Source organism: Anabas testudineus, chromosome 19, assembly GCF_900324465.2.
Source record: "Anabas testudineus chromosome 19, fAnaTes1.2, whole genome shotgun sequence".
NCBI classification, from domain to species: domain Eukaryota; kingdom Metazoa; phylum Chordata; class Actinopteri; order Anabantiformes; family Anabantidae; genus Anabas; species Anabas testudineus.
The window spans coordinates 14115596-14128363 of NC_046628.1; the positions used below are offsets into that span (position 1 = coordinate 14115596).

At 40.8% G+C, this 12768-nt stretch overlaps 1 protein-coding gene across 2 annotated transcripts in view; it reads left to right on the forward strand.

Moving 5' to 3' along the window:
* Positions 1-12768, forward strand: part of sdk2b (sidekick cell adhesion molecule 2b) — a 218862-nt gene that overhangs the window by 151181 nt on the left and 54913 nt on the right. For both annotated transcript variants that reach the window (XM_026352273.1, XM_026352274.1), the window contains exons 2-3: positions 1071-1230; positions 11441-11547. In XM_026352273.1, coding sequence (XP_026208058.1) covers positions 1071-1230; positions 11441-11547 — 267 coding nt within the window. The remainder of the gene's footprint in view (positions 1-1070; positions 1231-11440; positions 11548-12768) is intronic.

Here is a 12768-nt window from a genome sequence, read left to right on the forward strand (position 1 = left end):
CTTCCTTCAGTCTGATCTGTGTAGCTCCAGTGGATTTGTCAAGCTACAATAGAAGAACCAAATATCAGAGCTATAGATCATTTAGACACTTTAATTTCACTGCCTGATTATCAGTCATTTTGATAATTATATTATCCAACCATCCAATTAATGTGTTCTATATTTACAATGATCACCAAGTAAGCTCTCCATTTTTCCGTCATTTATCAAGGTTGAGATATTACAACCACAAGAGACCTTGACAGTTTGTGGGTGAGGCTTCTTGATTGAGATATAAAAATCAATGCGAGTCTGTTGCGAGGTTCAGTAAGTGCATCGCACTGTGGAGAGATTCTCGCTGGTCTTCCTCAATCCGTTCCTTCACACTCAACAGACCGTGTTGGAGAGACACAGAAAAGGCAAAAGACAGAGTGAAACAGAGTGGAGGCGAACGAATGATGAAAGGATTTCATGCCTTCTCCTCGGCTTTACTGCTCTCCTGTCTGCTTGTCTAGCTCAGAGGAAAGCGATGCCGGGGAGTTACTGACAAAGAAATATAGGAGATGTAGGACCAATCCTTCATGACTTGATGCCTCTTCTTCGTCTTTCCTGTTAGCCTGACATCTGACACTCCCAGAGCAAGTTGAAATCACCTAACACAGGCATCACAGGCCTCAGAAGAGATTAGGAAGCTCCAAATGGGACACGTTCAGATAGGGGTTTCCATCTGGAGTGTGGCAGCTTGGTGTTTAAGAGGAAGTGGTAATTAAACAAAGCAGAGTTTGCTTTGTCTTAGGTGAGATCCCAGCATCTGATCATATACAATCTGTCACAGTCGGAGAGATGTAAGCATCGACTACAGTAGCCTCTTTGTTCGAGTCTTCATGTTTTCAGTAGTTTGACAGCTTGTTTGCTCGTCGTGTACTTTATCGGGATGAAGTTTAAGATGACATAAAGTAAACTTTTCCTTCTCAGATATGTGATACGTTCTTATGTTTCTTTATGTGGCTGTACCTCGTCTGTGTGGTTCAACCGTGCGATGACTCTTTTATTAAAACATAAAACTAAATTCTGTTCTTCATTGGTTACAGATGACGTGCCTCCCTACTTCAAGACAGAGCCTGTGCGTAGTCAGCTCCACCTGGAACGCAACAGGCTGGTGCTGACCTGTATGGCTGAAGGGAGCTGGCCGCTGGAGTTTAAATGGATTCACAACAACACAGAGCTAACTCGCTTTTCACTGGAGTACAGGTGAGTGCACGCTGGATAACAACGTGAGTGAATGTTTGAGTGATTGATGATAAAATTATCAGCTGGGAGTTTGAATTTTGGGTTTTTACTCGCACCACTATTAGTGCACACAGAGTCTTTTATACTACTGGTAGTTTATTAACTCTCTATTTTAAAAGTTATTTTGTGTAATTTGAGAAAAGTAAAAAAAAAAAATGTAGGAAATTTCGTTTCAGTTTTGGATATTCTATTAAATGAACCAATAGCTTTTGCTGTTCTGATTTTTCTGCCCATACTTGTGACTCTACTTTCCCCTCGTGGCTCTGTGACCTCCATCACTCTCTCCAGAGAGGCAGCAAACAAGCGGAAGGTGTGAATGAGGGTTGGGGCTGGTGATAAACCGTCTTTAATGGTAACTGGGAGATTCTAATCATGTGGCAAACATTGCTCTTATCTCAAGGAGCAGTGCGTCTGCACCAAGTCTTTCTGTGTGTGTGTGTGTGTGTGTGTGTGTGTGTGTGTGTGGGTGTGGGTGTGTGTGTGCAGACAGCAGTGTCAATGAAGCACTAGGTGATTGAAAGAAAGCTTGTTTTGAGACCCACTTTGCTGATCGTAGCTGTGCAGGAAAGTGAGCATGTGAAAACAACAGGGTGAACTTACAGACAACGTCATGACGGAGCTGGGCCTTCCTCCTGACATCCTCTGGAGACCTATAAGACGAGAGTGGAAAGAGTGGAAGGGCGGAACCGAACGATTGATCAGAATGTGCTGTACTTGATAATGATAATACTGTTGTTGTTGGAGCGTCTGGGCCCCTTGAACTGTGTCATTGGGTGAGTGATTGAGTGATAGAGAGGGTGACTAAACAAGCAGTCGAGCACAAAGCTGCACAAGATTCTCTCTGTAGGTTTGTACGAGTGTCTGTGTGTGTGTCAGTTCCGTATAAAAGCATGTTTCATACAAAAATATCCAGGAAAACAGTTTAGATGAAAGAAAATGGGGCATCTTCATTCTTGTTTAGCATTGTGGGGTGAACATTTTTTGTAATATCTCCCCATCTAGATAAGTATGCATCTTCTATAATACAACTGAATTTGTGTATTAGCTGTGAATAAAGTGAACTCCAGGAATGGTTAGAAGTAAAACCCTTCCTAGCTAAAGACACACAATCCAAAACACTGAAAAATAAGCTAAACGCCATTTCCTTCAGATCTCCTACATCATTTTAGTGTTTCCGACGTTCATTCTCACAGGGTGCAACATGTTGCCTCAGCCCTTGTTGATAGATCAGTTTTCTTGTGTATTTTAGCAGCTCTCTGCATGTCAAAGGATATTGTGTGCGTGCATGTGTTGTTTGCATGTGGGTATTAACTCCTCTTCTTTCCTTGAGTAATATTTCTCTGTTCCAGGAGAGTCTGATCAAAGCAGGCCCCCATATTAATGAGGCTATAGTAGAGGTCCCTGTTGCTGAGTCCTCTTTTAAATATTGACACCATGTGACTCGACGTTGTGTCCTCTGGCAACAGATCAATACTGCGAGGTGTGTGTGTGTGTGTGTGCAGGCATTGCTATTCATGGTGTGGGTGTGTGAGGGAGAGTGCTGGATGAGGTAAGAGAGTGACACAGTTATAGTGATCTGCTTTGAGTAGTGCCACTCTTGGGAGAGAACAGGCTCTGCATTGACTGCTGTCAGATTACAACAGCATCACCTACACACCGTCCAAGCACTCACCATCTGAGCCACGATCCTGCACTAACTGTTAACAAATCATCATTTGAAATCTATATACAAATGAAAATGTATTCATATTTTGATCTGATCAAATCTAATTAATGCGCATGCAGCGCTTTAATGGATAAACTGGTTTATAGTATAAATACACAGCACAGCACCACATCTTCCCATCACATGAGTGATTATGTGTCATTCCACCAGTCTTTATGCTGCCAATTAACCCAGAAGCTTAATAAATAGAGTTAATTATTAATCCGTAAGTCATTTTTGTTTGTCAATTGCTTCTCGGCCTCTGTTTCCTGTAGAGAACAGGAAAACTTTGATTTTGTAATGAGCTGGACAGAGAATAATTACAATAAAATGCCATAATGGAGGCGTCACGACAGCTCCGGCATCACAGGTTCATGCTGACTTTTCATCTCTTAATGTCCCTTTTTTTGTATTTGTTAGATTTTTTGTCGCTTTTGAAGGAGTGAAAATTAATTCTCCATATAATACAATCACACAGGAGATTTGCTTTGTTGGTCAACTCTGCTTTTCACAATCAAGACAGAAAATACGTTTAACATCTTGACAGCTAGCATGATAAAGAGTTCCAGTAATGACTGTGCAAAATCTATTCAGAAACATGTCAGTAAAACACTTTTACTGTGTAGAAAAACATTGTTTTTCTTCAAATAATGGACACTTTTGAATCATTTATAGAGAGTTGGTTTCAGTCGTATTTCACGAGCGCCCTCCCTCCATCTTCCCACCTCTCTTCCCCGTTTCATCTCTCTCATCTTTTTGTTCATCCTGGCTGCCTCAAGTTGAATCCACTCGTACGTACGTGAGTCGCCACCGAGCATTTTAACAGATATAATTTCATGGTGGCTCTGAACAAATTAACACAAGTTCAGTACAATATTACTCCATGTCTGGAGGGAAGCGATGACAAGCCCAACTCGCTAACTAGATGGAGATGAAGGAAAAGCAGGGGGCAAAGTAGTGCTGCATGAAAGCATGTTTTCTGTGTGTGTGTGTGTGTGTATGTGTGTGTGTGTGTGTGCGCCAAATGAGACCAAACCTATTTAATTTTAACAAACAAATGTTAGTTCCAGTTCTAGTTCTTCTGGGTGTTTACTGCTGCCAAACTTTGGTACGAAATCACAGCAAGAGCAGAATTCAAACTATGCTGAAAGTGAAAATCCGCCATTATTCTCAGCTGATTTTGGCTGCATTGAACACCACTTCATCAGGAACAGCCCCCAAAGTCCTCCAAAAATCAGACAAATTGGAGGCTGTTGAGATGTATTTCTTTCTATTTCATTTTTTAAAATTTTCAGAAACTTGGCAAGGTTTGTGTTGCTACGTGAAAAAGAGCGATAACAGAATTTCAAACGCCGATTGTGCATTGTTTAACCAGTGGATTATGTGATCTAATTGAATTTTGTTACCCGTGTTTCTTTTGTCACCATGTTAGTCCTAATGAGATCAGCAATATTCTCATTAAGGCGGAAGAGTTGCAGTAACATCCAATTAGAGGCAGACAACTTGCCTGCACTTGGGTCTGCACTTGAATCACATCATGACACAGACTGGCAGGCCTTAGAGAGAGCCGCTGCCCAGCATCTCTCTCTGGATGACCTTAATGGATTCCCCTTGGCAACTAAAAACATCCATTTGCTATCTCCCTTGCATTCTCCTCCAAAGCCCCCATATACAATTGAATTTTTTACTGTACCTGTCTCTCCCCACTCATGTGCTCACTCCATGTTTTGTATGGTCAGACTTGAGTGAGTCAGAAAGTGCAAGTGAGAGAGAGACACACAAAACCAGACAGCATTTGTTTTGTTATACACATATACTGTGCTCGTCTATGAGTGTGGGTCTGACTGAGCGCTGTCAGCAGGTACAGGTACTTTTCTAATGGCTGGTCCACAGCCAGCATTATGAAGGATTTCTGTGCAAGCACAAAGACATCTGATTACATTTCCAATTGTATTCAACCCTTCACAAACGTTTTCTCTGATGATATGAATACTAATAGAATGTGGCATTCAAAGGCATGTAGGGATATTATAATTATCTCACTAGAGAAATCATAAATCAGTTGGTCCACAAAAAATAATGGCAGCTATTTTGATTATAGATTAAGTGCTTTAGTTTTTTTTTTTTTTTTATCTTATAGTACATTGAAAAACAGTGCAAAAATCAATCAAGCTGAGGTGGAAGATGTATACAAACAGAACTGCACAATATTCATTTAAGCTGAAGCTCAGATACTAAGTACTAAAAATAACTTCAGTATAGTGTAGAACAACAAATGTATAGGCATTAAAATAACTAGAAAATAAGTCAAAGATCTGACCTATAGAATCTAGAGCTGCAAAAAAAACTATGAACTAAAGCTGTCAGATAAATGTAGCAGAGTAAAGTACAAGTACCTCATAACTGTACCTAACTACTTCAGTAGATGTACTTATTTACTTACTACCTCTTAAAACCAGATGTTTAGTGGTGTGTATCTCGGTGTGCTGTGTTCGATTCTAATAACTTTTCATAGTTTCTATCGTAAATAATAAGCACATTAATTAATAGCAGTTTGCTGCAGCCCTAAGTGACAGAGTACCGTGTGATTTTGCATAATGCTGTGGCGTGAAGGATCGTGGTGAGATTTCCAAACATTTAGTGCTGATCTACATTGAAAGAGGTGTCTGCAGGCTTCTCCTTGATTTTAACAGAGAAGTGCAGCTGGTACTATACCATATAGTGGTTACAATACACCACCTGTGTCACTAAATGGAAAGAGAATTGCTGCAATGACAACCTAAAGGTTTTGTGCACATCAGCGTTCAGCTACGGATCATTTGGGATGTAGAATTCCATCGATAGAGCACGAGTTCAGATATGAAATCATTCACACCCAAGTCTGGCTGATCGACGCCTGTTTTAATTAAGCACCCACTCACAAACCAGATTTTGTGATTAAATCTCTGCTTCGAGCATCATCCCACTTTCGCTGCTGTTACTTGTTCTAAACATTTTTATTACTGGAGCTGATGCAATACCTGCAGGCCTTTCTCCTAGAAAAGATTTTACACACTATTAATTTGCAGCTGCAACCGCAAATACATTTGGCAGAAATGTCATGACCCTTGGATTACATTTTCTATGAACATAATTAGGAAAACACTGTTAATTAATGTAATGTTCAAGTAACAAAACAGACAAAAACAGAACAGTAAAATGCTCATAGACAACAGATTTCTCTCTTCTCTTCTCTGTTTCTGTGATATCTGTTTACTATCTATATATTTATATATATATTTACAGCAATTAAAGCATGATTGAATATGTTTATGCACTTGGTCGAGAGAGTCTCTATAATTAAATTCTGTATTTCTCTGCTCCTCTACCTCCAAGTGACATCCAAATATTCAATATTATTCATATACATATGCTCCCCAAACTAGAACCAAGTCGCCAAGTAAAAAAACTGTGAAGTTGCCATTTATTAATCAAGGTGCCTACGTTGCCTACCGCCTGTCCCACCCACACACAGGACTAATCATTCTGTGGTGTCCAGTCCAACCACTTATCAAGTATGAGCAGGTGACACATACACACTTTCTGCAGCAGGCAACAGGGGAAATTTATACAGAAAGCAGTTGTACAATTCCTACTATATAGAGAGAAACTTGTGCAGCTCAGGAGCTGCTGGATTTCACAGAGATCGTGGTTCATCGGGGGCGAGAGAACATCATGATGACACTGGCAAATTCATTAACTGTGTAAGAAGGAGTGATAAAATACAGTTGGCAATAGCTTGTGTGAATTGTCTCCATCAAGCAGTTGTCCATCTGTCTTACCCCTATAAAAGAAAGTACACGTGGAGGACGCCCCGTTGGCCCAGTAGACGAATTACCGAGTATTGATTTCCAGTAGCTTAACCCGGAAGCTCCATTACCTGTCATGTGTTGTAGTTTGTGTTGGCCGTTAAGAAGGAAGAAAGAACGAGTGTGTAACACACTTTCATCTCTTCAGAAATGATTTAGTACATGATTGTTTTGCTTGGGGGCGATGCTTTCCAACACATCACATGTACAGTAGCTCCGTGACAAACTGCAAACAATTTACTATTAATGTATTTGTCACACAGAACCATTTTATTTGAATTGTAGCTTTTCATTATAATAATAATATAGTCATAATATGCACAGTACAAACATATAATCATCCGATTAGAATAATGATACACATCAATCCAACATGATCTCTAAAACAAACAAGTAATCAGGCTGCCAAAGTAATAATTTGCCACCACTATTGCTTTTGTTTATATGGCACTGAATGTATTACAAGCTGTTGAAGTGTGCCACAATGTCGTGAGAGAACTCATTAATGAAAGTGAAGTAACATCAAACTGTTATAAGAGGATGATGACCTTTTCATAAACTCCAAAAAATAACATGACAATAAAAAAAAAAGAACATTGTTACACACGAGCTGCGACACATACTGGATCGTGCATCTGCTTTTATTATGAGTTATAAAATTATTGTTGCATGACGTGATGCGCTGCACTTTTTAGATCAGGTTTCACAATGTTTGTCGTGTTGAGCAGTGTAATGACATGAACCCCAATGACTGGAAAGTCTTTAAAATGACAAAGGGACAAAAGATGTGAGTGTCATTAGCGGCACATACCAGATTTCTAAGGCTTTATAATGTATCGTGATTTATTTTCATGCAGTCAAGGCAGAATTACAATGTCCTTGTGATGTTCATTTGAGGGTTTATAATCTTACTGCTGTTTTTACGTAACTAGCATTGTAAGTAAAATGTTACTGGAGCTAACCTGGACCTCAGGTGTAGTGTTAATATAGAAACACACTGTAAAGTGCACCACAATCTTCTTCAATCAAGAATTATAGGTTTGCCAATCATCTCCTACCACCTTTTCATCTTTCCCTCCATCTTTCTCCATCCCTCCATCTTTTTCATTCTTCACAGCCTTCCTCCTTCTTCAACCTTCTCCTCTTTCTCCCGTCCCTCAATCCGTTTCCCTGACACTCCCCCCGTCTAATCATTTCTCCTGAGTGGGGCTAATTAAAGGGGATCTGACGGAGTGCGCTGACCACAGGAACATCAATCAATCTCTGTCCAACACAGCCAGCCCCCGCTGACTCCCCCAACCTGCTGCCAACACGCACAGCTCCACAAAGGTTAATTGTATTCATTATATAAGGGACAGCGAAAAAGCAGGGGACACGCAAACACACACACATAGCGAGTACTGTCTAAAGTCACCCTGAAGGTTCTGGCTCGGGGGTGAATTCTCGGTAGGCCTTGGCAGGGTTAAACTTGGAGCACCGACACCAACTGTCAGCTTCTTCTCTCTTAATGCTGCAGCTTCTCCACCCAAACTGTGACGTGACTGACATTTTACCTCTTTGTCGCTCACTTTCCTTATGCACTACCATCTTTTCACCTCATCTCCCTTCCATCTTTGCATAAAACATCTACATAATTGTATTAATTTAGTTGATGGAACATCTGAAAGGAGTCACACATTGTTAATAGAGCCTCCTGATTAGTTGATTAATGCTTAACAGACTTTGGGCTAAAACTCATTTAGTTCCTTTGGGTCCAACTGACGCTGCCGCTAATGAGGTTTGATACCGCTTCATTTTTTGTTAAAGATATTAACAGGCTTTCAACACACTCAACCATTTGTTATTGCAGCACTGTTAGCAGATTTTTCCAAAGTAGAGAGGATTTTTTTGTTTGTTTGTTTTTGAATGCAAAATCTACTAATTCTGTATTATTATTTATTTCTTTGTTATTTCTCTTAATTAACCTATCGCTATTTCTCATGCATGTGGTTAGATAGCTAGCTTGCAATACAGTAGGGCGGTGGCACTGGCATGTTTAATCCCATAGTCAGAGCTCTGATTGATCTGGAAGGAGCCATCGGTGAAGGTGCAGGTACAGTCCACGACAGGAGTCTGATGGTTGAATGAAGAGTAGCGTTCGTCCAACACGAACCCGCAGAACAGTGAAGCTGTTTGATTGTCACCCTTTGTTATACAGTGTCTCTATTTTATCAGCAAACGTTCAAGTGATACCATTCGAGCCCAAAGACATATAGACTGGTAGTCTGGTACAACTTTAAAGCAGTTTTTTTTTTTTTTTTTGCCTGATCAAAATTAAAAGTTCAAAAGATATTCTTGTTCTCTGCGGACAGGTTTGTTAAAATATGTATGTTTTCTATTCAGTGTAATTAATTGAAGCGTGTGTTTGGTAACCTAATTTTGCACAGCTTCTTAAAGCATCAATTCATTTTGCTTCTTTTCTCTTCAGCCTTTGGCAGTCTGGCAATCAATCAGTCAAAAACTTGTGCTGGTGAATTCTATTTAAATCTGCTTGTTTGTTTTTAGATGACTGCAGAACTGTTAACGGGAGTTCTTCTTTTTGAGGCAATATCATATACAAATATAAATACATATTTAGTCTGCTAGTCTGCAATTTTAAGTTTAGTTTTAGTTTAAGCATCCAAACTTTTGCTGCAGACAGCTTGTTGAAAGCACTTCTGAACTCTCGAATATCGACTCTTTCATTTCATTTCCTTTCCTCTGGCCAAATATTTGTTCATGAAAAAAAGAAATCTCTTTAAACAAAAGATTAAATCACCCCAAAAAAATCCACAGTGTGAATGTGGTTACTGTAAAAAACCAGGACATCCCATCACTGAAGGTTAGACTCAGACCTGGCGGTGTGAGAACCACACTTGAGCACATGTCATGTGGGAATGTGACAGCAAAGATGGCAAGCACACGTCTAGTGGCAGCTGCTTCACCTTTACAGGAAGTATTTATTTTGACAAGAACTTGTTGTGCTGGAGTGACTCAAATTAAACATGTACAACTTGCTGTAGGGTAACTCACAGCGTCTACATGTTGTGCTGCCATCCAACATGCCTTTAGAGATTTGTTGAACCAATTTTACAGTTGGCTGCTCTATGTTTCTCCCGCTGCACCATTTATTAGTTATTGGAAAGCTGTTAAGAAGTAGATAACTGGTGTTCTGAGCAGTCTGGATACCTGATCTCTAAAATGAATTACTTGAATAACTCAAAACAGACAAAATCCATTCTGTATTCTGCTGCTATTGAGGCTGTTTCTCACAGATGTATTGATCCTAATGAGCCTCTTTAGGGGTCTCTTCTTTAAAGCTTGTTCATTCACAAGTAATGTTTTCTAACAGTGGCGTCTACAAGCTGTTTTATACGCATGCAAATGACTAGATGGAAATTCACTTTGCTTAAAATTAATTTGTTTTTTCAACGTGTCTTTTTGAGTGGCAACTTAAAATCATCATAGCCTCCGTACTGGACCACGGTCAGGGATCAGGCTTCTGTCCTACAGGGCTCCAATGTCTAGTGTTTGTTGGGCTAATTGCAATCAACCATGCAATAACTTAGTGTTGACCACTTCTGGGAAGTCATTGATGGTGTTGCACTGAGTTATGCACAGAGAGTGAGAAATGAAATAAGAGCTTTGGAGAGACAAGTTAAAATCAATGATTGCACGAAGTGAGTGAGATTGGTGGTTTCAGATGCTTCAATAATTTGTGCACATTTCAACTTACTGGAAGTATCATTTAAAAGTAAAAGTTTACAGTTTGTTGGAAGTTTCTACGAGTGCATTTCAACAGCAAAGGGTGTGGATACCAAATCAAACAGTTAGTAGAGGAGTTAGTAATTTAATTTTAATTTAGTAGTGAAACATAAGTGGACTTTTTGCTGTGATTTACAGAATATCTACAGCAGCCTCCAAATAAGTTTTAATTATAGTATTAATTGGGTGTTAATCAGTCACTTACCACTTCTTATTTGGGCGTCAGGTGTGTCACCAGATGTGGACTTAAGAGACAACATGTCAGTGGTTGGTCAACACAGTTGAGTCCCTGATGCATATAAAGTGTATGTCATGCTGCCTCCACATGGCAGGGAGGCAGCACGACAGCCACCACAGCTGGACACTGATGTCAAGGTCACGAGTGGAGCGTCAACTGTTGTAGAAACAGCTTGAACCTTTGTCCCATAGGATATTATATTCGTGTGTGTGTCTGCATAGAAGACCTTTTAATATAAGTGTTTGCTGTTTGTGCCTGTCTACGTAAGTGTGTGTCTTGGGGGGATAGCTTCACTGTGGTAGTCGGGTTAGCCTCTCGAGCATCATTATCATTGGAATAAACAACAGCTAAGCTCCAATGTCCTCTGTGCCCTTGTTCCTCTATTAGATTGTCTTAAGTTTGTATGTGTGTGCGCTCGAACGCTGATGTGTGTTTGTGCCTTTTTAGCATTGTTGAGCTTTCACATTTGCAAATCCCCATGTTTGTGCACTTACATAAGTACCCTTTTGATTTCCACTCTGGTCATAATTAGTTTACCAGTTTATTGCGATTTAAGAGAGTTCTCATCCGTGTCTTCTGTGTGTGTGCTTATTAAAGGTATCTGATCCCGTCGTTGGACCGCTCCCACGCTGGATTCTACCGCTGCATTGTCAGGAATCGGGTGGGAGCTCTTCTACAGAGGCGCACGGAAGTGCAGGTGGCCTGTAAGTATCCACACGGGATGCAGGTGAAACACAGATGAATGGACCTCATGTATGAATAAATGGATGGATGATAGATAGATACAGATGGAAAGAGAGAGTTTGTGTTTGACTGCCGGCAGAGTACACAGTGTGCCCACACTCTGTTTAGTTGCCTTTGTATCAAGGACTGACTAGGGAGGGACAGATGCTGGCAGGGTGAAAGATCTACCTGCATCTCATTCAGGATGTTATCAACCCGGACAGCTGTTCCACTCAGCATTCTCATTAGATTGATATTGTTGCCGTGGTTGTTTTTAACTTTACTTCATTTCAATATGACCGGCGCTTATTTCATTCGCTCTCTTTTGTCAACAACATCTGTCGTTTCTTGGCGAAAACGGGGCTCAGATGCGCCGTGTTTCTGTAAATTTTCAGCACAGGTTTCAGGCCTCTCAGCTCCCTCGTCTTGTTAACGAGCTATTACAGACGCTCCGCAGAGGTGTCTCGAGTGTTGTCACGTCAAATCCGTCCCCAAGCCCGCCCTTCCCCCACCCCACCTCCCTATAGTCGTAACCATCCTACGCCCATTATCCTGCCTTGCCTGGGTGTGCCAGGTTCATTGGCTCCCCCTTGTTTCACTAACATTTGAGTGGATGTGACGCACAGCTATACCTGGCTGAACAATGCAGCCAACCAGGCGTGAGAGAATGGGAGGTAGGAGGGAGACGGAGGGCCTAACAGTCCCACCGGTCCACTCCTTTACTTTTGGGCAAACATGCTGCTGCTGTAGCCAACTTCTTCCTTTTGCATTTTCTCTCTTGGCCAGCAGTCTGCCTCTGTCTCTTTCATCACTGTTTATTTTTGCTGTTGCTTTTTCTCTCTCTCTCTTGACTTTGTCTGCTGTCTGGCTACCACTGCTTTCTATTTATTTCTTGGCTTCTACCCCACTGGTATTCTGTTTCTCTTTATTCCCACCTCTTCCCATTTCCATAATTCTCTTCATCCCCCTCATCAGTTGCTCGTGAAGGGGTGCGGACAGTGAGGGAGAGTAAAAAGGAGAATTAAGGACACCTGCAGAAGAAATGGATGAGTAGACGGGGGAGCGAGAGGGAGAAAAAGAAAGAAGGGGAGAGATAGGAAGATCTCTTTTGCAAGCTATTCCATTGAGGCAGCACATTTAGGATTGTGAAGACACACCTCGGAGAAAGGGAAACATGCCGAGGCATTAGAGATTAGGGAAGG